At 36.3% G+C, this 25,961-nt stretch overlaps 2 protein-coding genes across 2 annotated transcripts in view; both read right to left on the reverse strand.

Moving 5' to 3' along the window:
• The window catches only part of beta-Spec (spectrin beta chain), a 39,560-nt gene extending 20,490 nt beyond the window's left edge, over positions 1-19,070 (reverse strand). The window contains exon 1 of the mRNA XM_018449737.1: positions 18,896-19,070. The gene's annotated coding sequence lies outside the window, so the exon portion shown is untranslated. The remainder of the gene's footprint in view (positions 1-18,895) is intronic.
• A 1,490-nt stretch (positions 19,071-20,560) lies between these two features.
• On the reverse strand, positions 20,561-24,511 carry Vps39 (vacuolar protein sorting 39). The gene is made up of 11 exons (XM_018449637.1): positions 24,303-24,511; positions 24,041-24,214; positions 23,714-23,969; positions 23,406-23,638; positions 23,086-23,330; positions 22,589-23,008; positions 22,184-22,501; positions 21,690-22,116; positions 21,506-21,616; positions 21,099-21,423; positions 20,561-20,808 (listed from the first exon to the last, which is right to left on the reverse strand). Exons 1-11 carry the CDS (start codon positions 24,370-24,372, stop codon positions 20,745-20,747), a joined length of 2,643 nt encoding a protein of 880 aa, XP_018305139.1. The 5' UTR covers positions 24,373-24,511; the 3' UTR covers positions 20,561-20,744.
• Between the last annotated feature and the right edge of the window lie 1,450 nt (positions 24,512-25,961).

Consider the following 25,961-nt stretch of genomic DNA (forward strand, 5'->3'; position numbering starts at 1 on the left):
ACACGAGATACACGGCGGAACCACATTTCGCCGATTCGTCATCTAATCGTGTGGATTAAATCGCGCTTTTGTGTACAGTTCGTTGCGCCTTCTTCGCCGCAAAAAGATGCGATATAGCGAACCACCGCACCGTCTCGTCGCAACAAACGAAGGTAAGATGAACACGACACGCGCACACACAGGCATACACGGGCACATATACAGCCAGGATTATTGATTTTCCACCGGAGCCACCGTGGCGCCGGTGTCCGCGGTGTACACACGTCGAAAGCACCTGCATAAGGTGAAGGATAGATGATACCCTGCGTTTTGAACCTTTAATCCCTGGAGTCTCTATTCTGAGCTGTTCGAATTCCCTCGCGCTCCGAACGTGACAATTTATCACTTTGAATGCGAAATTTCCTTTAAGTCTCTCGAGATCGTTAAGACCAAGCTTTAATCATCAATAATATAGCATTCATGAATGATAAGGTAAGTGCCCGTGCTCTCAATATCCTTTGAATTAACCGATCTTTATCCGTTATAAAGAGAAGGCAACGCGATCATGTGATATCAGTAATAATCGGGATTGGAAAAGTTACTTTGTAACTATTAACTAGTTAGTTTTTCTCAGCCTATAGGTGACGAATAAGTTTGATGTAAAGCAATTCTCTATCCTGAGTCCCTACGAACGCGATAATTTATCACTTTGTGTTATAAAAGTAACTATTAAAGTAGTTACTAGTTACTAACAAAATGTAAACTAATATAAGTTAAAGTTAGATGAAAAAAAAAAGGAAGTTACAGTTACTGAAAAAAAAGTAACTCATAACTGCAACTTTATTACACGCAAGTAATGTGTTACTTTACTTCTCAACCTTGGTAATAGTATACTATATTACGTTAGCAAAATTTGTTAGCATCTGAATTAAAGAAATTAATTAAAGAACATTTGTAATAACGTGCATATAATAAGCGTGGGAAATATAAATACATTGTGTAACGTCATTATTTACTGTTATCATCACAAACCGTACTTAACAATTATAATTAGGATACCCAAGAAAAATAGTTAACACGGTACAGATCATTACTGCAGACAAATCGACAATGCGATTTACGTCGTACCTCATATTAACTGATGAGATTAATTAGTGTTACATATTAATTAGTGTTACTTATTTGCACTAAGGCTAACCCAAGCTATGCATGGCAAATTTAGGGGAGGGCGGCATTTTTTAAAAGAATTTCTAAAAAAATTAATAGCTTTTACCAGATAAATGATTGAGAAAATTGCATCAGAGGCAACTAACAGAATATAGAATTTGATTAATTTAGGTTAAATCACATTTGAAACTTGAATACACACAGAAAAATATAATTCTATTGCAAAGAAAAGTGATTACTTAATTCATTTCCTTCCTTTTAAGTAACAATTATCTTCAATAAATATTTTCTTGATAATAATCTTAAAATATACTATTTATATTACAAATTTTTGAAAAACTTATGCTCAAAACAAGAACTTCTTCTTTTTGAAGAATATTATAAAATTGATCGAAGAAGCGACTTTATTTAATAAGCAAATCGAATTTGTTTTAATTTAATAATATTGATTAAAGTATTAAACTAACTAGAATTCAGAATATATTTTGAATAAATTTGATGCTCGTGATGAACTAATCGCGGTTTGTTTCCAAGAAGGTTCCTCCGTCTATCAGCTCGAAAACCATTTTAAAAACTCAACAAAACATGCAAGTTTAACAGTCGCTTTGTTTGCAATTACTTCCAGTTGCTTCAATGCGTTAGATCGTTAGATCGTTCTGACGTTTTATCGCCCGACGAACTTGCCGTCGTGGGGTTGAGGAACTGGAGGAATTAAAATCACAGTTGTAGGCAATGTAGGAGATACAATCACGCAGGAATCGCTGTTCCACAGTGATTGTATTCTTCAAACGATTCCCTGCCGCAGTAAGCAGCAGGTTTTTAGCGGGGAGGAATTACGGAGGTGTAAAGCGGGTAAACGCCCTTATGGTGACCCAGTTTTCCCGGCATCATACCCACCCCTTTTGCCCCTGCGAGCTCCATACACGGCTAACGAGATTTCGATGCTCGCTCGGATTTGGACTTTAGACTATTACATCAACGTAACGTCCAACTCGTTCCTCCAATCTCACGATTGACTTTATTGCCTTTGGCATGTTAAAAAATAGTAAAGAACAGTAAAAAGTTCTTTAATTTGATGGTTATACGTGTATTTTTTCGAAGAAAACTCTATTAATTATTATTATTGTTTCGTAATGTTTGTTGTAACAAATTGCATAGAAAATGGACAAGAACTCGATAGAGCTTTATTCAGTAACTGATGCAATTTTCTTGATAAAAATATGTGCAATTTACGTAGGCACTTGTCCAAGTATTATCTAATATTAATAGATTATTAGTTAAAATACAGTACAGTCTATTTATTACCCTGTTTTTGTTTAGTAAATGGATTCAGATTTTACGCATCTTTGTGTGCAGTAACTGCAGGCAAAGCGTTACATCTTGATTGGAATCTTAAGTAGGTTTACTTCTCAGTTACTAAACAGAGTTGATGTAACTATGCAGTAATTGCTCAAAAAACGCATGAAATTTCTACCATCAGAGATTACAATGAATTTCTGCACGTCGTGTTTTGCGAGTTAATCCGATTTCACAGATTTGAACAAATCAGATATCCTGAATTTACCTGATTAACTAGATTAACTATCTATTAGACGTGTATTTACGATCTTCATTCAAACAGAAATATAAAAAACAGTGTATAATTGTTTTAAAGAGAATAGCTGTCCGTTTTTGGAGATTAATATTAACAGCGGGATTGGGAAGAACTGCGCGGGGTGAACGACCTCACGACTCACGATGACCCGATTTGCTCTTTCCTTGGCCGGGACACGGGAGAGTCGTCGTCAGCAATAAATACCACATGATTTTATGCGGAATAAAGTTAAAAATATTGGCGACTAAAATGCTCGTGGTTTTCTCAGAATAATTTCGCGAACGGTCATGGCATTCCTTCGCGTGTCATCAAGGGCCCGTTGAAAGGCTCGCTAAATCGCTAAATCCCCGTTGTGTTCTTATTAAAGATCCGTTATTGGATAAAAGAATTGCTGTTTTGGACGTTATAAATATCCACGAATGTGAGATACAAGTGCTCGCGATAGAAATTTCGCATTCAGTACTTTAGCTATTATTGCATCGATGCGTCACTGCGAATTAATTTATTAATTGCGCATGAAATTGCCAGCATTAATTAGTCATCTCCCCGATTAGATCAAGTGTATTTTCGCAGGAATATGTTTTACATTAAATCAGTGAAGTTAAGACAGAAATAGATCACAACTCAACAGCTCTCTCAAAAAATAAAATAATAAATATTCACGAAAGCGATTGATTTTTAGAGAGAGAATGGGGGTCTATATTTAAATCTTGCAGCTTTTCCTTGTGAATTGTAAATTATTTCATTGCATTCCTTGTCTCAAAATATAATTATTTCAACGCCATTATAGTGGCTTTTCCATCCTGTAAAAGTTAATAATTGGTGTAAAAAGTGAAACTATTTGAAAGCAATTTTGGAGACTTTACTACACTCTGTATCTTCAACGATACATATGACAGATTATTATAAATAGCAGACGATTGTTGCATTAGATGAATAATATTAACGAGAGAGATTGCGTACTACCAAAGGTATTCAGCATGGCGCTCGCCAAGTGACGTAAATAATGTAACATCTCAGTGACATACGGGCTGTGCTGTACCGAAGTTCCATTCACATCTTGAGATCGTCAATCTTTCAACATCCAAAGATTTTCACGTCAAATTAAATTGCAATTCGTCGTGGTTTCGAACACGAGGAGTTCATACGTTTTCAGTTATTCGCAGAAATCTGAGAAAATTTGTAACAACAGCTACATTACGTAACGATTAAGTTCGCGCGATTTTCCTGGGACGCGGCAGGAAGTACGCGATTATTCACGGTATCAATGAAATCTGCCATGAAATGGAGCGGCGAATTAGGTCGAATCGCGGATATATCGTCCTCGAGCACAATTCCTGTCCGTGGCTCTTATGGAACTTGCAGCCGACATCAGCAATTTTCAGTAATTCACGTATGTTCCGTGACATTGTCTCGTCCATACCGATAAACGATCAATAAATCACGTTATATCAACGAGATCCAATTGATTTAAGAAAATCTTACGCCTCTTTAAACACAATGGCATGAACACAATTGAGAGACTTGGTTCTCAACGTGATCATTAGTGCAAATTGTTTGATGCAGAGAAACAAACTAGTTAAAGTCTACTAAGCCGACTAATTAACAACGATCTCCTCGCTTCAAAATTACTCGCAACTTTTCAATTGCAAAGTTTACCTTCTGCCGCTGTTTATCTTCTACACGCAAAAGTTATTAATTTAAAAATCCAAATTGTTATTTTCTACCAGTAATTTTAAAGAGTCTAAGAGAAAAAGTAATAATAAAACAATATATTAGAAAACCTATTAATATGGGATAGATTAAACGTAATCAACAGTTGAGTTCTTTACGTGCCAATTGATGGAAATATAAATTACGTGAAAGAAATCTTTCAACTATTGTTTTTCACATATAACCTTTGCCGTAAGATAATTTTGTATCTCTTGTGATGCAATAATTATATAAAGTATAAACCAATTTCAAAAGACTGAACTCGAAATTTGACGACTTAATACTTTGTGAAACAAATTTCGCAATACATTAATAAGACTTCAAAAAAAAGTTGAAGAAACGAGTGAGGACAAAAATAAAAACAAAGAATAAGAATGGAAATTAAAGAAAAAAAGAGAGAGATACAAAGATATGAGGAGAATGTAAAAGTCTGAATTTTGTGTAGTTTAGCAATATTGTAATAATAAGACAATAAAACTAGATTACACTGAAAAAAGAAGTGTTTAATTTTAAGATATTAAAATGTTTTATTCTTGTCTCCATTTTTTAAACACTTAAGGATGTTTCAATTTTAAACTTTTTCAATAGACTCTATGTATTTTAAATCCAAACACGTAGTGTTTTGTCTATTGAAGAAGTTTGAAACTGAAACATCTTTAAGTGTTTAAACAATAGGAACAAAAATAAAACACATTTCTTTTTACAGTGACATTAAAAGCGCGTTAAGTATGATACAAAATAAAAAAAGACTGTATGTTTGATAATATTAGTATGTTAGTCGCGCTATAGATTTTACTTAGCCATTTATAAAGAATGGGTGGATATGATGAAATTTAATTGTAAACCAAGTCTTTCTTTCTGCACATATAAGCTGAAGTAAATATTTATTCTATTATGTTTATATTTTAATAAAATTTCAAAGACTTAATAATTTCTAATATATTTGTATACAATAACAAATATTACTATGCGAACTACATGAAAACGGTAATTTATCTGGAATTATACAGAGGAGACGTCTGCTGGAAGTACCTATTTCTAGACGGAGAGCCGACAGTTGTTACTGTACACGGGGCTACGTCACATCCGCATTTGCGTTGATCTGCCCGTCGGTCGGACAACTTGTTCGAAACATTTTAAATACATGGTTAGAACATCGCTTTAACTCCGAGGTACAAATTGTACGCTATTCATTCTGTTATACGAGTTGTTATTAACATCCCTAACAAGAAAAAATAGAAATCTTCTTGATACAAACTCTGTAAACCTGATGGGTTTCAGTGTGCACGGATGTTCAATCAACAACAAAAGATTCTTAACGGTATTTCGATCGACGTTTCGTTATTATCGGACAATCGAAACTGTAAAATGCCTGGCGCGATTGCGCAATCCCAGGAAGCGAAATAACGTTTGTGGAAGTAAGAAAGTACAGTTAGGCTGACGTCTGTGATGATGATTTACTATGTGCGTCGACGCATCGCATCCACAACAAAATAAATCTCTAGTAATGATTTAGGTATGCCAAAACAGTAATTAATCTTGTTTAATGCGGGACTTAACGAGTTTTGAGGTGTAATTATTAGCGCCGAGGGGAGGAAAAACTAATTTTTTACCATCTTTCTCTCTCTCGTCTGCAATTATATTTGTACTCTTTGTCTGTAATCTAGGTTTTTGTCCTGCTCAAACTTTTTACTCTTGTAGGCTTCCAGGAAAAATTCAGGATATACTTTTCAATTTCTCTGTTAAATTACCAAATTTATTTTTTTTATTTGCTTTGTAAAAGAGGAGCCGATATATATTTCTTAATCGTTATTACCAAATAATTTTATAACTCAAACCTTAAAATAGTTATTTAATAAGAACTGAAATTTGAGCAAAAATGACGGTGAAATTTGAGAATAAAATTTCGCTTCTGTCAAAAAAGATTCAGATTGCAAGTGAAGGTTTAAAAAATAAGGAACTAATCCTTAAAAATCTAAACAGTAATGAATTTAATTATCATTATTCATAAGTACAATTCAGTTTATAATGATTCATGAATATAAACAATGATACCGATTTGTTAACTAGTATGAGACTTTAACTTTACTAGCTTTCTTATTTAAAATGAAAAACGTGACTGAATCAATAGCTCTCTCTTAAGAAAATAGAAATCTTCGTATTAATTAGCTTTAAGCATGCAATAAGAAACGCACTTTTTCGTTCCCTTTACGCGAGAATTCAATAAATCGAAGTAACGCGTTGGAATTGACAATCAGAACCCCCCCCCTCTCTCTCTCTCTCTCTCTCATAGGAAGGATGCAGGACGCGTGTCATCGATTATTTAACATTTTGCGTCTACGTTCACATGCAGCGTTGTCTCGCGAACGAGGCTACGAGTAATCTGGATGCGGTAATCTGGAAACTAGGTTGCGTCGAACCCTCTTTCCGTAAACGGAAGCGCGCGGCTTATTAAAGTAATCGATACCAAAGACAGGTATCTCTCCCTCTTGAGTTTACAAAGCGGAAGCTTCCTCCTCCCCTTCCCTCGTTTATAAAAAGAAAGATACGAGTGCACGCATGTACATATAATGTAAACACGCATACACGGCGAGAAAGAAGCGTAATCAGGTTTACATCGCAAGTTTAAATATAATACTGTATATTATACACACAAATTCCCGAATCGCTTGACTCAGCGTTGCCGACTGAAAATAGAGTGATTTCTATTCGCGAGTCGGTAATCGGAGTCGATTGGTGTCTTGCTGTGATTGGTTGAATAATAGTCTGGAGTCCGAGTCAATAGTCGAGTCAGAGTCAGGAGTTTATAGTGTGATTATGGCTTAACGCGATCTCAGAGGCGTCGTCGCGAAGCATTTTCCGCTCTGAAAGTAAAGCGAGAGAGATTAGATTATTCGCGTTCGATAATTTTCCTCGAAAGTATGGTTACGCCTCGCGGGATCGACCGTGTAGTGTAAACAAGAGAAGAAAGCATCGATTGGACGATCACCGTGAAAGAAAAAAAAAAAGAATTGCCCTAACTTCCTCATTAGTGTACGTGATATAATGGCAATTTTATTTTTCTTTATAACCAATATTATATTGCAATATTATATAATATTATATTTTTCTACTTTTTTAAGTAGTATTTTTTGCTCCTACATGAAGATGTAAATTCACATCTCGTAAATCATTCATCACACACTATTTTCATTCTCATTGTAAAAATCAAAGAAACGAGCCTTAAGTTAATACACTGTTTCCTAATATTTTATCTTCCTAAAGTGCATGATTTCTTTTTCAAAAGTAAGTAGGTGTGTTTCAGTTGATGCTCGAAATGATTCACAGAATTATCAGAGAAATAAAAAAAATCGTTCCCTTATTTAATTGATCTTCAGATCACATGTGTGTAGTGTATTATTCATTGGGTTCGCATCACGCAACTCACTTCTTCATTTTATGAGGTACATATACAGGGTGTCTCGAAATTCGCGAATCAAAATACCAGAAAAATTTTTAGAAAAATTAAATAAAAAAGTTATGTATATATTTTTATTTCAAGCAGTAATTCTTAAGATAAGAGCTTAGATATAAATTACATACAGATTACGTTTAGACGACCACCTGTCCATGAATTGCACGCACTTCAGTGTTTAAATATAGTCTGTCTAAATGTAGAGTCCATAATTAGTCATATTTAAATCCTTATTATTTCATAAATTATTGCTTAAGATAAAAATTTACAAATAACTTTTTTACTTAATTTTTTGAAAACTCTCGTTACGGTATTTTGATTCGTAAATTTCGGGATACACTGTACATATGTATTCCACATAGGACCTAGAAGGGTATCAGATATCTACATTAGGATTATGTTCGACCTCGCTATAACATTCGCGAGTTAACATTAATGTATCGCGTTGCCTTGATCTCTTTCATTCGTGTTCCACACGACTGTAGCGCGCAAACATTTTGTGCTTCTATTTTCATACCTCGTCTACGAGAAATACGATGTTATAGAAGTAAAAAATTAAACTGCATAATTAACGATATTACTCATTGGCCCGATTGGATTACTTGCTCTTATGCGGCAAAATGGATCACTAATCGCGCTCGCGAGACGCAATAAACTTCCCAGAAACTTCGGCTAAATATAAAATTTGTATGCCCTGCCTTTCTTCGTGTGATCCCCGTATATTTCTATTGTTATATTTGCTTTCAGAAAACGTTTATCCGAGTTTCTCACAAAACGTGACATTTTCTATTCATGTTATGCGGACGAACCATTGCAACGAATCGAGAAAGCTCCAAGCTTTCTTCTCAACTTTGTGAATTTTAATGCTGATCCTATTGATATTTAGAGCACGTATTTAAACGTAACGTAAGGGATTCGAAATAGATCAGTTTATTATAATAAATATTTTTAATTATTAATTAAATCTCCGCTGAAGTAAATTCGCGAATAAATTGAGGATGTAATTCCTGCTCTTTGTATTGTGTAGTTTCAATGCTCGCGACAAGATAAGAGCCTAACGTATCGATTAGAAGTACAAACAAAAATATCTGATTTGTAATCGACACGTGATCAAGCTTGCGAGGAAAAAGCGAAAGAGACAATTCGATTATATGGACGGACGACAATAATATTTCAAAAGACATACATATTCTACACGATATGTGTATCAGAAGCTCTTTCTGTTTCTTCTGAAAAAATTTGATTTAAAAAAATTTTTTTGTAATGATTTAGCATCTCTAAAAAGACGGAAAATTTACAAAAACAGTCTTTTTTGGCGTATCAATCAGTTAAAAATTAAGTATTTAATACTCGATGAATTAATACTCGATTTGTATTGCACATCATCGATAACGGGCCAAGGGAATGAGAAGAAAAAAGTAAAACAGGAAATTCGGATTACGTATCGCTCAACTGACGTGCAAGTGTCACGGTGAAGTAACTTTCGCTCAAGCGTGAACAGGCGCGTTATTATGTGAACCTCTTAGAAGCCAAACCGATCAACTCCTTTTCTGCATAGTAAAAGACATTTTGCATTTGTGTGCAAAATAAATTTAAAATATTTTTTTCCGAAATCCGTCATTCTGTTACGAGTTCTGGCCCTCCAATGAGTTCTAACGATCTTTAATAATCAAATTGCTGAGACAGCAAACAAAAAAGTTCTGTTCCCTTGAAACAGAAAAATTCAAGAATTGAAACTTCAAGGCTCTAGAACCTTTTAAATATTGATTTCAGCGCATTGGTTATTAAGGATAATCGTTAGAACTTTTTGGGGGGGGGGGGAATATCAGAACTCATAACAGAATGACCGAAATCTAAAAAAAAATTTTTTTTTAATTTTTTCGGAAATCCAGTATTTTTTTAGAGTTCTGGTTGCTTCCTAAAGAGTTCTATCGATTGTCCTATATGGATCAAAGTAAAATGAACGGTAAAGAAGTTATAGCCCTTTAAAGTTTCAGAATCATGTGTGAACTTGCCCCCCCCCCCCCCCGAAACTTCAAATGGTGTTTTCACCGCTTTAATCGACAGAACTCTTTCTAAAATTGATAAAGAACTCTAGAACTCTGGGGGGGCAATCAGAACTCTGTTTATTTTTTCAACATTTTAAAAATGTGGGGTCAGCTTCACAGAGGTTAAAAACTGTTTTTTGTTAAGATTTTAGTGTTGAATTTTTAATATACCTTTCGAGTGCTTTTAATTTAACAAAGTGATTGTATTATTCAAATGTTTTGGCGATAAATTGATATTGAACATTCCCTAATGTTAAAATAATACAATTTATGGGTAAACAAATAGTATAAAAATATCTAGTTTCTCAAAACATAAATTATAACAAGAGAAATATAAAAGAATAAAATCTACACGTTAATTTAATATACAGTGTGTTTCGAAATATATAACAATAACGAAAGTATACGTTACATATGAGACCTTATCATAAATGTTACTGAAGAAATATGTTTCCATAATTTGTTTCCAAATTATGTCAAAGTGTTACATTATGTAAATTTTTTACATAATACTGTACTTTCTAATTTATTCATGTTATGTTAAATTAACACAAAAATTGAATGAGTCATTTAAGACATAAAATATTGGAACATGACAAAAATTCAACACAAATTAAATTATAAAAGAAGAAAAAAATGTACACTGTCGTAATCTAATTTTATGTTAAAATTATGTTTCAGTACTAAAATTAAATAATTTGTAAAAAGTATAGTTAATCAGGTTGACTTTCAAGAGTAGTAGCTCGTATCACGAGGCACGCACTACGCCGATTATAATCGCTAGATAATAACTGTACGCACAAGGTAACGTTGAGGTAAGCGCAAATATGTAAAGAGACTTGAGCGTGTAATTATTGTCATTCTCGTTGTATAACCTTCATGCTCTGACTTAACATATACTGCTAGGATGGTTTAGCTCGATTCATGATGATACATCATGGCTCGATCGAGAAAACCGAGAAGTGTGTGAGCCTTCAGATAAATGAATAATATTCATCGTATAACTAATGCAAGACCATGATTCTTTTTTTATCGCAAAGGACAAAAAAAGTTAACGTCACATTACAAAACGATGTTCCCTCGCGGCTAATTTGAAGAAATATCATGAGGTTTCACAATTGTCCTATCATTTCGATAATAATATTAATTGTTAATGATTCTCTAATCGCGCGAGTTAAGTATTCAACATCAAGTAAAAACGATTCTTTCAAAAAATCACTTAAAACAATACAATCGTACTGTGAGATTTGTATATGTAGGCATAACTGAGAGATTATCCACATAGGGACCGTATAACTCACTGACAGTGGTGAGAGTGATTGCCTAGAAGAAGAAACTCGGAGACATCAAGCCTCAGTTTCAATTCCAGCAGTATCAGGAGTGCCCTGATATGTGTATTTTTCTGAATATGTAATATCAAAAATATTAAAAATTCTCTGAAAAGTTTATTATTAATTATTCTGACAATTCACAATATCGTCGGTAATTATTTCTTAAAAAAAGATAGAGCATTATTGACATTAAGCGTACGATAGCTTCTCAAATATATAGTTTGACGTCATTAATGCTCTAGATTTTTTCAAGAAATAATCACCAACGATGATTATTTCTTGTAGATCGTCAGAGTAACTGATATCGATAATTCTTCAGGGAGTTTCTGATATTTTTTTTATTTGATGATACATATTCAGAGAAATATGTACTTGCCAAGATGTTTCTACACTGAAAAAAAAGATTGGCTGCTGCAGCAAATTAGATGGTAAAATATGGCATAGCATTTTTAATTGATTGTATCAGTCAATTTTTTGTTGTGTTAGCCTATCGAAATCCTATACTAACATTGCGGATAGGCTAACGCAACCAAAAATTGACTGATACAATCAATTAAAAATGCTATGCCATATTTTACCATCTAATTTGCTGCAGCAGCCAATCTTTTTTTCAGTGTAGCACTGCCGGAATTCGAGGCCTGATGTCTCAGAGTTTCCCGTACTAGGCAGCCACTTACTCTATCAGAGACACACAGCTCCTATGTTGATATTCGCTCCATTGTACTTACTTATACATGTCTTACAGTCCGGCCAACCTGACACTACATTCGACCTCGAATATCCCTAGTGACTCTCCAAAGCCATCTCTAAGCAATTTCACTTACGACATGTGTCTTTATCTTTGATAGCATTCCTTCTCCTCCTGGGAGTCCATCTTTACCGTCAAGCTTTTTCTTGGCCACTGTGAACCATAAACTGCCCTTTCGGGTTCTCTTTCCGAGAGAAAGCGAATAAGAATTCCATTTTCTGAAAGCTGTAAGCAACAACACGAAAGAAATATCAGAGCACTGCAGGGATTCGAACCGAGGTCTGGTCCCCGAGTTTCCCCTACTAGGTAACCACTCTGTCAGTGAGTTATACAGCCCCTACGTGGATACTCTCTCTGTTGTGCCTACATACAAATCTCACAAATCTGTTTTTAAATTGAACTTCTTACATTTTCATTCAGCTTTTCTCTTTTTTCTTTAACATGGAGAGAAAAAGAGAAAACATGAACCGTACAAAAAGTTCAGCTGAAAAAGTAGATCTAATATCAAAATGTGTTAAGATAAATCAAAACGAATTCTCGATAAAAATCGCAGTTCTTTCTGTCAAATGTCTAGAATTAGAAAAGATGAATTCTAATCGACTCTTTAACTTCTAAAGATAACAAATCGCGGTTATCCACAAAATATTATTCAGAATGCTAATAATGTTACGGAGCGTGTTAAACGACGATAATAAGCATTAAGTCTTCAGTGTAACACGAACTATCAGACCATTAATTTATTAATATATGCCAGAGACACGTATGCTCACTGCTGGCATACGCTATGACGTAACTGTAAACACAGCATGCTCGGTTGAATTGATCGAATCACTTGTGATCGAGGGCGTCGACGGGATACGTATTTTAAATGCAGTCAAAGGTCAGTGATATGATGGATTATCGATTATTCGCGGCCAGATAAACTCCACAACAAAAAATTACGTAATCGCTATTCGGCTGGACACGAAAAATATGTTCGCTAATGCCCGTTTCTACCAATGTATCAATATAGATTAAAACTTTAATCTCGATTTAATTTACTCTTTATCTTTCTTTATTTTTAAAAAATAGAAAAAGATAAAAGGTAAATTAAAACGAGATTAAAGTTAATCTATATTGATAAAAATGGACGTAAACCTCTATTCGCGCGGCAAATTCTCATCTTTTTCTCATACAAATAGATAGGTAACAAACATGTATCTAAACCTGCAGTATGCGATACTCGAGTTGCAGTTTTCCAAGAAAAGAAAAATTAGCATTATTTCCGCGAAAAATTAACTGTTATGCACGGGAAGGATGGGGAGTCGAAACGGAAGTCCTATTTTCCGGGGTTATTCCCCTCTCATCTGTTTCGCATACGGTCGAGAGGCCGTGTATACACCGTGTATCGAACGGACTAGCGACGCGATGCTATTCGCCGACCTTAACATTTCGCAGCGCGCGACCGCTCGATTCACGATTAGGGGTGACTCAGCTCTTGGATTCGGCGTCGATGACGAAACCATTCGCGAGCATCATCGAGAGCTTCTTTTTCTTCTTTAATAGCGCTAAACTGAGAAAAATTTTTGGTTAAAAATGGACGAATCAGAAGAGTCTCATCAAATCAATCATGTCAGAAATCTGGTCATCTCAGCTACACTGAAAAAAAAGATTGGCTGGTGCAGCAAATTAGATGGTAAAATATGGCATAGCATTTTTAATTGATTGTATCAGTCAATTTTTGGTTGTGTTAGCCTATCGAAATCCTATACTAACATTGCGGATAGGCTAACGCAACCAAAAATTGGCTGCTGCAATCCATTAAAAATGCTATGCCATATTTTACCATCTAATTTGCTGCAGCAGCCAATCTTTTTTTTGCGTGTAGAACTATAATAGATTCAATCAGAAAATTCTGATTTGTTTATTTTCAGCTAGAGTTTCAATTAATGCAATCGGATTCTTTTTGAAGTGTAGGCTCCAAACAGCCAGAAATTTTTCAGCGCGTATACAATAAAAAGAGACATTAAGACCCAGTTCCATAACTCACAGTTAACTCTTAACCCAGGTTCAATTCATTTTCTCTTTCCAATTCTAGAATTGAAAAGAGATGAGAAACAAGTTGAACCTCGTGAGTTGTGGAACTAGGCCTAAGAGACTATCAAGACCCGCTTTGATTCTTCGCTCTCTTTATTCATTTTTATGAAAGTTATAAACAATAAAATTGGATGAGTATAATGCCATATCATAGATGTATTACTGTTCCTGTAACGTGGCGTTTAAAGCCCGTGTCACACTACTTTGGAGACTGAGGATTGCGAATTAGAGATTAGAGAATTCGACTAGGCAAGTAATTTTAATTTTAACCCGTTTCATTCTTGAGATCAACGTTGCAATAGGATACTCCACGAAACAACACTCTCGCGTGCAAACGTGATTGGGAGCGATTGTAAGCGTGGTATCAAGCTCGACAGAAAGAAGAAACGCGAACGTATGTACATGAGGAATACATAAACGAGGAATGTCGAGAAAGGAGGATCGTGTTTGAAACTTTCTCGAAGGGAGTTCTCCGCCAGAGAGGAGTTTACTCTACCTTCTCCTGACAGATTAACGTCGTTGCGTGTACTCCCGAAATAGCGCATGCCGCGTAAACGACACAGCGAGTGCGTACGCTTGTTCGCTCTTGTTCCTCCTCCCCTGCATCCGCGAACGAACGAAAGAGCGAATGCACGCACGCACGCACGCACGCACGCACTTCCGTCGAGCACGATGTGGCGGAAGAACTGGACACGAAATCGACACGCTGGACGCGGAAGCGGCCGTGAATCGAGATGAAACTCGAAGATTGCTTTTTATATTTATTTTGAACTATAGTGTACATTTTATATTTAACGTGAAATAGGTATATGGATTTCCACTATAAAAAAGTGGAACTTCTCTTGTAGGGAAATTTCCATGTAGTTCCACTAAAGCTTGGCGCGATCGTAGATTCAACAAACCTTCGGTTAATTTCGCGAGATATATTTGACAAACATCTCGGTCAAAGCTGTCAAAATTTCATTCGCAAATTTATTGTGGTGAACGACAGAAAGACCTACTATTTTCTTTTCGTCCCGAGCTAGATTAAAATGGAATTCATGCAACGGTATGTAACAATAGGTCTGTTGTTTTCAACTGAATTTCTTACACGTTTCACTTTTCCTTCTTTTCTCTGCGTTGGAGAAAAGAAAATAGGAAAAATAAGCAGTGGAAGTTCAGCTAAAAAGAACAATAAGATTAATGGCATTTAAAAGAGATATTTTGAAACTCGTCACCGACACCAAACGCTATTAGAAGAGAAAGAGGTTGCTACTGCAATATTTAAAAGTTCGATGAAAAATACTGTTTATTAGACTATTTTTCACAGAGATTGATGACCGAAAACATTTTTCTTGAGAACTGCTAAATGAGGAAAGAATATTTATTGAAGCTAAGGCGAGGAAATAGGCAATTTGTGGCACTCGGCTGATCTTTCGCTGAGATTAATCGGAGAGAACATTTTTCTTGAGAACGCTAAATGCGGAGAGAATATTTATTGAAACTAAACCGAGGAAATGGCCAATTCGTGACACTTAACTGATTTTTAACATTCGTCTTTCGACGGATAAGATTTTAACGAGTTCTAAATGAAGTTACAAGACTAGCGATTGAAATTTATCTATAATACGAACTTTAACACGATCAATAATATATTGATTAGTAATATTGAATCAGTGAAATACTGACAATACGCATCAATATTTTATATTTCTACAATCTTACACGATCAGTATTATTTACAATATTTCAGCTCATTTCTATGTACATTACGGACTTTATACGATTAATATAGTCAATATCAACAAATACTGTACACAAGTAATAATTACTTGTTTCAAGTATCTTAAAAGTTCATAAAATCAAATCTATCACAAGTTTATCACAAGCATCAAATTTATTCAAAATATATTCTGAATCCTAGTAAGTTTAATACTTCAACCGGAATTATTAAATTAAAACAAATTCGATTTGTTTATTACATAAAGTCGCTCCTTCGATCAATTTTATATTCTTCATAAGAAAATAAATTCTTGTTTTGTGAGTACATAATAGAGTTTCTCTAAAATTGTAATAAGTACATTTTAAGATTATTATGAAAAAATATTCTATGTTAAAGATATTTTTTTAAAGTAGAAGAAAGTAAATTGAGTAATCAATTTTCCTAACAATAAAATGATATTTTTGTGCAATAATATTATTCACAGTAATCCAAATTTCTTAATTCTTGAGCATCAGCTCGAGAATGAAGAAATCCAACTGTCAATAATCTATTATCAATCCATCAATATTAATCGTATACGATCAATATTGTCAGTATAATTATTGGTACTGACAGCATTATTGAAGTATAAGATTCCTATGATGATTCTTGAACAATAATTCTTACATAACAGACTGCCTATAGTAGGCATAAACGCGATAACGTTGCGTCGACGTGTCATGTCGTGTCGTCCAAGACCTTTGCGTCAAGGAGCAAGGGGGATTGTTTAACTGTTAAAGTAAACCGTTAAACTGAACTTCCGCTTTACCTCGTAAACCTAATCTCGCTTATATCAGCTGGGCGACAGTTTTTCGCTGGAAGACGCTCGCTAGACGTATTACTAGCACACGGCGATGAAGTTTCGAGCGGGCAGGTACAAGGACGGCTTTATCTCGCACGATCGTAGCGCGAGATCGCTTTATTTGCCCTTCCACGCCCATTGACATCAATTTAAAGCTAAGCCAACACGCTGCGGAGAGAGCCCCTACGATTATTGTCGCGCCGGGCACTGTCGAGTATCCTTCGCTCTCCGTCACTCGTGTCACCGGGTGGCGTAAAGTAATTAATTAAAAAAAAAAAGGGAGGAACATCCAGAAAACGCGTCTCTGTTCTCCCCCGTGTACGAGGCGACACGTTATTAGGGAGTTTTTGCAATAGCGTTTATGCAGATACAGTGAACGCTAAAGTCAGGTTATCTTCTTCTTAACTAATTAGGAAAAGGATAGCGTGACTTTAGCGTTCACCGTATCTGAATTCACGTTATTGCAAAAACTCCCTATTATAGCAGTAGAAACCCTATAACTGCAGATAATGCTTTCAAAAAAATGACACAGCGTAAGGGCGGAGCACAGAATCTTACATAACGTATAATGCATAAAAAAAATTAACCAATCAAAGTCCTTCCTTTCTACGATACATAAAAAAAGTCTGATTAATTGATTTTTTTATGCCTTAAGCTTGTTCTACAATTGCAAAAATTCTAAGAGTAGCTATAAGTGATTGTAGTTGTAAAAATTGACCAATCACAGTCGAATGTTCTTCTCGTATTCGGCTGTGATCATTGATGAATTTTTACAACTACAACCACTTACTATGCTCACACAATGGTAAGTTTTATGCATAATACATAAGAAAATTAATCAATCAAAGTCCTTTGTTTCTTTCTTTTCCATGAAATAAAACACTCCGATTGGTTAATTTTCTTATGCTTTATGCGTTATGCAAGAGTCTGTGCTCCTATCCTACACAGTGATCATTTCATCTCTGACATTGGCAATTAATAAGAATATAATGATTCACCGTGTTACTCTGTCATCTGTGTCTCTTGCTGGAATGCACCCAGAATTTGACAACGAGATGACAAATTCTTGATTGGCACTTTGCTTTTGTCAACTTCGATAAGTCAGAATGAATAAGATGAATATGCAAAAAGAGATGGTATATATACACTGAAAAAAAGATTGGCTGCTGCAGCAAATTAGATGGTAAAATATGGCATAGCATTTTTAATTGATTGCATCAGTCAATTTTTTTTTAGTGTATATATACCATCTCTTTGCTGCAGCAGCCAATCTTTTTTTTCAGTATATATATATATCCTTCTTTCTCATTTTTGTTTTGACGAAATTGCTCCTAGCCAGACTCTGTTACAGGGTCTCTAGTTCGCACAAGCGCGGACGGCGAGTTACGTTCAGCTACGTTCGATTCCACTCCTCGGCGCTCGATGGAAGCGCGTTCAATGGAAGCGCCGGGAAATTGGGTCACCGGCAGATAGGTCGTCTTGTGACAGGTGAACAAAACCGTTGACGGCAGGGAGGAACGAATGGACGAATGGCCGGATGGCGGAGAGGAGTCGATCAAGTGGGAGAGATACGGGCGGAAATTAAAGTCGACCGGCGGCGACCTCGCCATCGCGTCGGGAGAGATATGGGCTGCGAAAAAGTCGCCGATCGAAGCCAATCGAGAGAGAGAAAGAGAGAGAGAGAGAGAGGTTTCACGAATCGACGACGCCCCGCGCTAGATATCGTCGCGGGGGAATCAAACCCGGACGACGAACACGGCGCGAGAGAAATCGAGGAATTGACGAAGGCGGGAGGGTGGGTGGCAGTGATTCAATGATAAATACAGTAGGACACGCTCACCGACGACGACGACGACGACTATGACGACGATGCGGCAATCGATGCCGGTAGGGCCCCACGGTCTCCGTGGGCGACACGGCGATGACGACGCCACCGTCGTCGCGACGCGATTCACGATATCCGCACAATCATTATTGACAGCGCGACTCACCGTCGCGACGCACCGGCACCGATGGGCCCATAGTACTATCTGGTGTACTACTGTATACGGAGAAAGAGAGAGAAAGAGGGAGAAAGAAAGAGAGAGAGAGAGAAAAACCGAGGCGGCGCACGCCATTTTTATCCCGACACCAATATCCACCCGTCACCGAGTCAAGGCGGCGACTCGGAAGCCGTTCGTTCACGTTTCTGCTGAAACGCCGGACGGCCGAGAAGGACTTGTACAACATCGGGTTTACTTACCCTCGCGTAAGGACACCCCACGGCACCGTTCCGCCACGCAACTCGCATAAAAGTCCCCGGCCCGGTACACCAAAATACCACCAAATTACGATCCAACACCGATCCGCCCGTCCACACACTCGACCGGCGCGTAACCGACTGAGCGGCGCGCAGCGCGCACCTACGCCGCCGCAGCTAGTCCCTTCGCGCAAAAAGTGGCGCTTCGTCGCGCGCGCTGACCCGGTCGACGCGGAAAATTGGAAAAGGCGAAGCGCGCGCGCGTCTACCACGGTGGTTTCACCCCGAATCTCGCTCCCGTTTCAAATATCGCCCCGAAGTAACCGACTCCGGAACGAGCGCGGGGATTTGTGGGGAATCGGTACAGTACGCGCTGTCAAACGCACCGACACTCGACGTGGACCGCGAACGTCGTGTGTGTGACGTCACTTACGTCGCACACATTCAAGATAAAATGGTCCTTATGCCGGGCCCGTTTATAGCACGCGCACACACACACATATATATATATATATAAAGCAATATAGTTTAATTTTAATCAACTCTTCATCTTTTTCTAGTCCTAAGAATTGGAAAAAAATGAGTAAAGTAAACCGAGATTAAATAAATTAATCTACATTGATAGAAAAAGGCATTAGAAAAATTTGATACTGTATAAGTAAAATCTCATTGTAAGTATTAAATTGATTAATGATTATTTATTTATTTTTAGAATTAAATCATTGTTAGTGCTTTTATAAATAAGTAATTAATCACTATTCACTAATTAATTTAAACTCGCACTGATTTAAATTAACACAGTATTAAATTTGTCTAAGGTGCGTCTCGATCATCGGAAAGAAAAGATCGATAAGTTCAACTATGAAATGAAGTGTCGAATAAAACGCCAATTTGATTTCAAATATGCGATATAATGATTCTTTGAATGAGAAAGAAGACAATCTTACAAATTAGATTTTTAAGAAAAAAACTTAAAAAAAAATATATAAAATGAATAGATAAATATAAAAAATATAAATAAAACTGACATAAATGAGATTTTCAACAAATCAACCCTCGAAGATGTGATGTAGGATCACGCCTTGGACAATTGCGAGCATTCTCATCTGTACTGTACCTGTCTCTCGGCCGTCTTACGCCGGCCGGCGTAGGAATACATGATCGCTTATGACATCATCAATCCGTATTCTGGACCGCGGTCACGCCCCATCCTCCACACTGCATTCCTCAGAGCTTTAATTCTTTTTTTCCTCCCCCGTGATTATGTGGATGGGTGCTGACGTTCGTCGTCGTCCTCGCATGGCAAAAATTTCGCGGTCGCGAAGAAGCCACCACTGGTTTTTAACTTCGCAAACTTCGATTTCGAATGTCACGCGGGCGTGTATTGTGCAGCCAATCGCGCCTCGGCATCAAAATACTCGCAGAGGAATTCAAATAGTCGAGAACGCGACTGTGCCCTCAGTTCGTAATTTTTTAAATTTTATTTTACGTTCGACCACTTAAATTATTACCGCGAAGATTTCGATCGGTAAATTACATCTTGCGTATTTTGTACGATTATTTTTTTTCGTTTGCACTTCTCTTTTATGGGATGTAATAACAAGCGCACCATAAAAAAAGAAAGAAATGGCAGTGATCGACCTAATAAATTTCCTGCAAAAAGTAGTTTTACTAATAATTTTTAATATGACTGCAGAGTAGATAGTTTTTGAATTTTGCGTAACAATACATATATCGGAATTTCGTGTATGCGAAATTCATATATATAAAATGCGTACATTCGATATATACAATCTTAAACTTATGTACCATAAAACTTATGTAACTTATGTATAATCTTGCAAATCCGCCTTTATCCCTTGCGATCTTGACAAGAGTAATGCACTATATCACCATTGGGATATCTCGCAAAAGCGCTGAAAGAAAACAGGACTGATTAATATTATGTTAATTTATTAATTAACTTAATTTATTAATTTATTAATATAATTAATATTATTAATTTATGTCAATTTATGAGATTCTTATTCTATAATTCTTTAACAACAGTATCATTGTAGTATCAATGTGCATTTTTTTACCATACTTTATACATGGCAAAAAAATTACATAAAAATAATATAGTGACACATTGTTGTTAAAAATTACAGAATAGGGCCTTAATATACACGTGTAATACTTTAAATTATAAGACACACATACGAACCTTTGGTTACCAAATCGTTTTTTACAAACTGGACATATGTTAAATTCTGTCATGAGGACACTCTGCGATTCGTAATGCATTCGTTGCTCCTGCACTTGTAAATGCTCCGCATAAAGCAGCCCTTTGAGAACTTGGGTTCTCCGCCTTGCGTTCAAGTTATTCTGTAAGCTAACTTCCAGAAAATGTTTTATTCTACCAATAGGAACGGAATCCGGTAGCACCTCCAGGACTTTCATAGGATTTATCTTTGGGGCGTGCTCCTCTAACAGTCGAAGGGCCATTTCTAAATCTGGCTGTGTCGTTCTTTGAATTTCCGGATTACAACCTTAAAGAGTAAAAATAATTATACATACATAACATTGTATCAAATTATATACATGTCAAATCTTGTTTACGTCAATACTTACCAGCCATCAAAACTCCTTCGTTGTCCGGTTTTAATAACTGCTGAATTAGCAAAACGTATACTTCATCAGCATTATCCGTCTGCTTTGGTTTCTCCAATGTACGATCTTGATCTTAAAATATAATGTGCAAATAATTATTACCTTTATTCGATTAATAATACTGATTATTTTAAAATCCACTTACTTTGATACCTTGTATATACATTTTGACAATATTGTATTGCGTGTGGTATATCATTTAAAAGACTAATGTATATCGATATAGCTTGCTGATGACGACCGAGTCGTCCAAGTATAATTGCACGTTCTTCGAACAAACTGTCAAATGGAAAATGCACTAATATCGTTTCCGGTGTATAATGCGTCGATTTCTCTAGAAACTGTTGTAATTTCTGTCGAATGTGTTGCGAAATCTCTTTCTCCGCTGGCGTTGCATTTGCATTCATGGAAGCTAGACACTTTTCTTTGTACTGATGTATCAAAACATTATGAAATAACGGATTGGTGTCTTCCCAAACATGTACTACATGTTCCAAGTATTGTATCACTAAGTCTTTGTGAAAACGTAGAAGATAATCCAATATCTTTGGTCTAGGTAAATGTTCAACTTCCTACAAATGCGATAAAAAATACATAAATAAGGAAAATATTAAATGTAGAAACAGAACAAAAAAATACCTGTATATCTTCCATAAATATTCTAAGGCCTTGTTCAGGATCCTCCGTTAAAACCCATCCGGCAAACTTTAATATTAAATCCATATGATCCTTGCCGAGATGTTGCAAATACTGTATAGTTCTCTCAGTGCCTTTCAGACTAGAATCGTTTTCCTTTGCGTGTTTCTCCAGTAGCTCCAACGCTTTCTTGTGTTGCCCTTTGGTTTGATACAATATAATGAGCTCCGGATATTTCTGATGCATCAATAAAGTTTTTTCAGCTTCTGCCAAGTGACAGTGATTCAGTCTAAGTAAAGGAGCTACCAAGGCGTCAGTGGTCTAAAACAAATTTCGTTCAATGTTTATTTCATGTAAACAGTAAGAAACTTCTTCCACGTATAGATTTTTATTATTCTTCTTTTTTACCTGTAAATAACATTTTAAAAGGGTCGTGTCTATAATCTTTAAAAGTTGCTCCGTAGCTACAGCGGTTAAATTCTTTTCTCCATTTACTCCATTTTTTTCCTTACTAAGTTCTTTGTCCTTCGCCATTAGCTTATGCCTGACTTCAGTTAGAAAAACTATCAATGCACGTAAGCCCTTTTCTAAATCATGATCTTGCAGCTTCGGCAAACCGGGTGCTGGTTCATTGAATTCATGAGTATTGGTCGAAGGCGTAACTAAATCTGGAAACAATCTGATCACCTCATATGGATCAGTTCCCAGTTTCAAGAACAGATCCATTGCCTCTTGGAACCGCTTATTGTAGAACAGATGATGCGCATACAATGTTTGTATTTTATAGGTCTGTTTGGCTTTCTCCTCATCTGTTATGTCTGATAAATTCTAAAATATATGTGAATAATATGGCATTATAAAAAATGAATTATAATCTACATTAATGTTAGATATAATTAACGTACGGTTAATTGTAATGCCAGCTGAAACTGATTTTGCTCCAGCAAAGTCCTAATTTGTAAAGTAACATCAATTGCATTGATACACCAAATTTGACTAATGGATGCCACAAAAACTCTCCCTTGCTTGCATCGATATATAAGTCTAGCTTTATTCAGATCCTTTATTGTCTGGATATGTAGACATCCTTCTAAGGTATACACTTCCAATCTGTCGTGCACGATACCAAGTAAGTAAGGATCATCCCATGCTAAAATATGTTACAAAAAAATTTGATTAATTATAATTAAAGAGAGAAATAATAACGATAATCTATTCTCTATACCTATTGCATTAGGCGTATCCGACCATTTTACTGGATTGTGCTGAACCAACTCTCCTTTCGTATCCATGATGAATGATTGAGAATCTTTACCCAGGACAAAAGAACTATCTGATAATTTCGTAATACTTGGTTCTGGAGATTTACCAGTGGGAAAGAGATCCTTAGGTTTATCGTTTAGGTCGAAAATCGTATAGGACAATCCACGAAATCCTAGTACTAATGTTTCGCCGCACCTCAATAATTAATACAAATTGATCAAAATAAAGGTATATGTTGTAGCATTTTAATAATTGTTCAGTATATGTTACCATGACAATTGACGAGGTATATCTGGCACCGTTAATTCAAAATCGTTAAATTCTTCAAACTTCTTTCCCTTCCAATAATATAGCTGTAATTTACGTTTGACAGCGACACATAAACGCACCACAGTGTTCTTTTCTCCTGTTAGGCTTTCAGTCGACTGAATCTCCAGAGTAAACAAAGTGGCGCCGCGAGTCTTTGGTAATTGACATATTTGTTGAAAGTTTGGTGAATTTAAATCGTGAATGCATACAATATTATCTAAAATTTTTCTTAATAAGACTGAGAGGCAGAGATAATAATTATTAATTAACTCATGACATCAAGTATACCTGTTAGGATGATCAATAAATTATATTCCGGCACAACATCTATTTGATTGATACGTTTTTTGTTAAAATTTTTGCTGTGACGTAACAATTCTAGTTTGTGGCTGTCGTCAAACACCACTGGAACATTGTACATAAGAAGATGACCTTCCCTGGTGCCTATTAATAAGTTGTCATCTAAAACAATTAAAAATTCAATAAATCCTCGGTCTATCCACAGGAATTCTCCTGATAATCCCACTAGTGATCAAGGTTCATCTCTTACCATAAGCAGCCATAGACTCAATTTGCACAGTGATATTTAATATAGATGTTTCTTCGTAAGCGTCGTGCATCGTTGTGGTTTTAAAAAAAGAATATCACACTTTATCAAATAAATTTTTCAAACCGTCGACGATACTCAAGTTGTTGGTCGACAACGCATCAGAGCGCATTCTGTTACATTCTTCCACGTTCTAAACGATTTTTGACTGGCGTTTGACAACCATCGCACAACAATTGCAGAATCGTAGCTGAAAACAGACCTTTAATAGTTTTGAGGATTCAGCTTAACATCGCTCGTCCAATCAGCGTCCCGAGGTCTTACATGACTTTTGAACGCACGTTCGTACACAGAAGTTTCTATTATTTTCCTCCTTTTTTTTTATTATTTCAGCCTCCTCACAAATGGACTGCATTCCGTAATTTACTGTAAATCTTTTTTGCAATTTTTTTTTTTTACACCATAATGCATATATACATCATAGGTCTATTCGCGTTACTCGCACTTTTTGCACTCGGCATCTTCGCTTTCTCTTTTCAACGCTCAAATAAATATATCTATCTCATTTTAAGTTCAAAAATTTTTGGAGATTTTAGGCAACGTAAACAGATCTCATGCTTTCCATTTGATGACACAAATCGACACAAGCGTCGTTCTATCCTTCTTGACATTCAGAGAGTGACAAAGATAGAACGACACTTGTGTCGATTGTGTCTCCTAAAAGGAAAACAGCCATGGGCTATGTTTACACCGTGTATTTACACCGCGGCCTATACAATAGGTGTCTTTGTTTATCCTGTATATTAAACAAAGACACCTATCGTGTATTTGTTTAATATACAGGATAGTATGTATATACACAGTTGGTGCAAGCTCCAACATGTTCCAACATGCTCCTACCATAGTTCCTAGGCTGCGGTCCACTTGACGCTACAAACGCTTCGAAGCATTCTTTGATTAGTCAATTCGTAAAATTCTTGGTTCTGATTGGTCGCTCAAACGCTTCGAAACGGCAAGTGGACCGCAGCCCTACTCATTCTATCAAACGCGTTGGAGTGAGTAAGAACTATGGTAGGAGCATGTTGGAGCATGTTGAAGCATGCGACGCGTACAAACCTATGCCTATGGTTTATGGCTGGTTTATGCTTCAGTCTTAAGCCTTGTGTCCACGATGCTAGAAATCCGTCCGAGATCTCGGAGAGAAAAAGAATTAACCAATCACATTTAAATAATTTAGTCACATGATCAATGCGATTGGTCAATTCTTTCTTCATCCGAGATCTCGGACGGATTTCTAGCATCGTGGACACTGGGCTTTAAGCGGGGAACACAGACCCTTGCATAACGCATAACACATAAGGCATAAGAAATTCATCCAATCAGAGTTCTTTATTTCATGGAAAGGAAGGAAACGAAGGATTTTGATTGGTTCATTTTCTTGTGCATTACGTGTTATGCGTTATGCAAGGGTCTGTGTTCCCCGCTATGATGGCCGCAGCACAGACTCTTGCATAACGCATAATGCATAGTGCATAAGGGAATCGACCAATCGAAATTCTACTTTTCCATAGAATGGGAGGAAAGGAAAGATTCTGATTAGTTGATTCGCTTATGCACTATGCGTTATGCGTTATGCAAGAGTCTGTGCTGCGGCCTTAAGCG

The sequence above is a fragment of the Mycetomoellerius zeteki genome, unplaced genomic scaffold, assembly GCF_001594055.1.
Source record: "Mycetomoellerius zeteki isolate Tzet28-1 unplaced genomic scaffold, Tzet1.0 scaffold25, whole genome shotgun sequence".
Taxonomy (NCBI): domain Eukaryota; kingdom Metazoa; phylum Arthropoda; class Insecta; order Hymenoptera; family Formicidae; genus Mycetomoellerius; species Mycetomoellerius zeteki.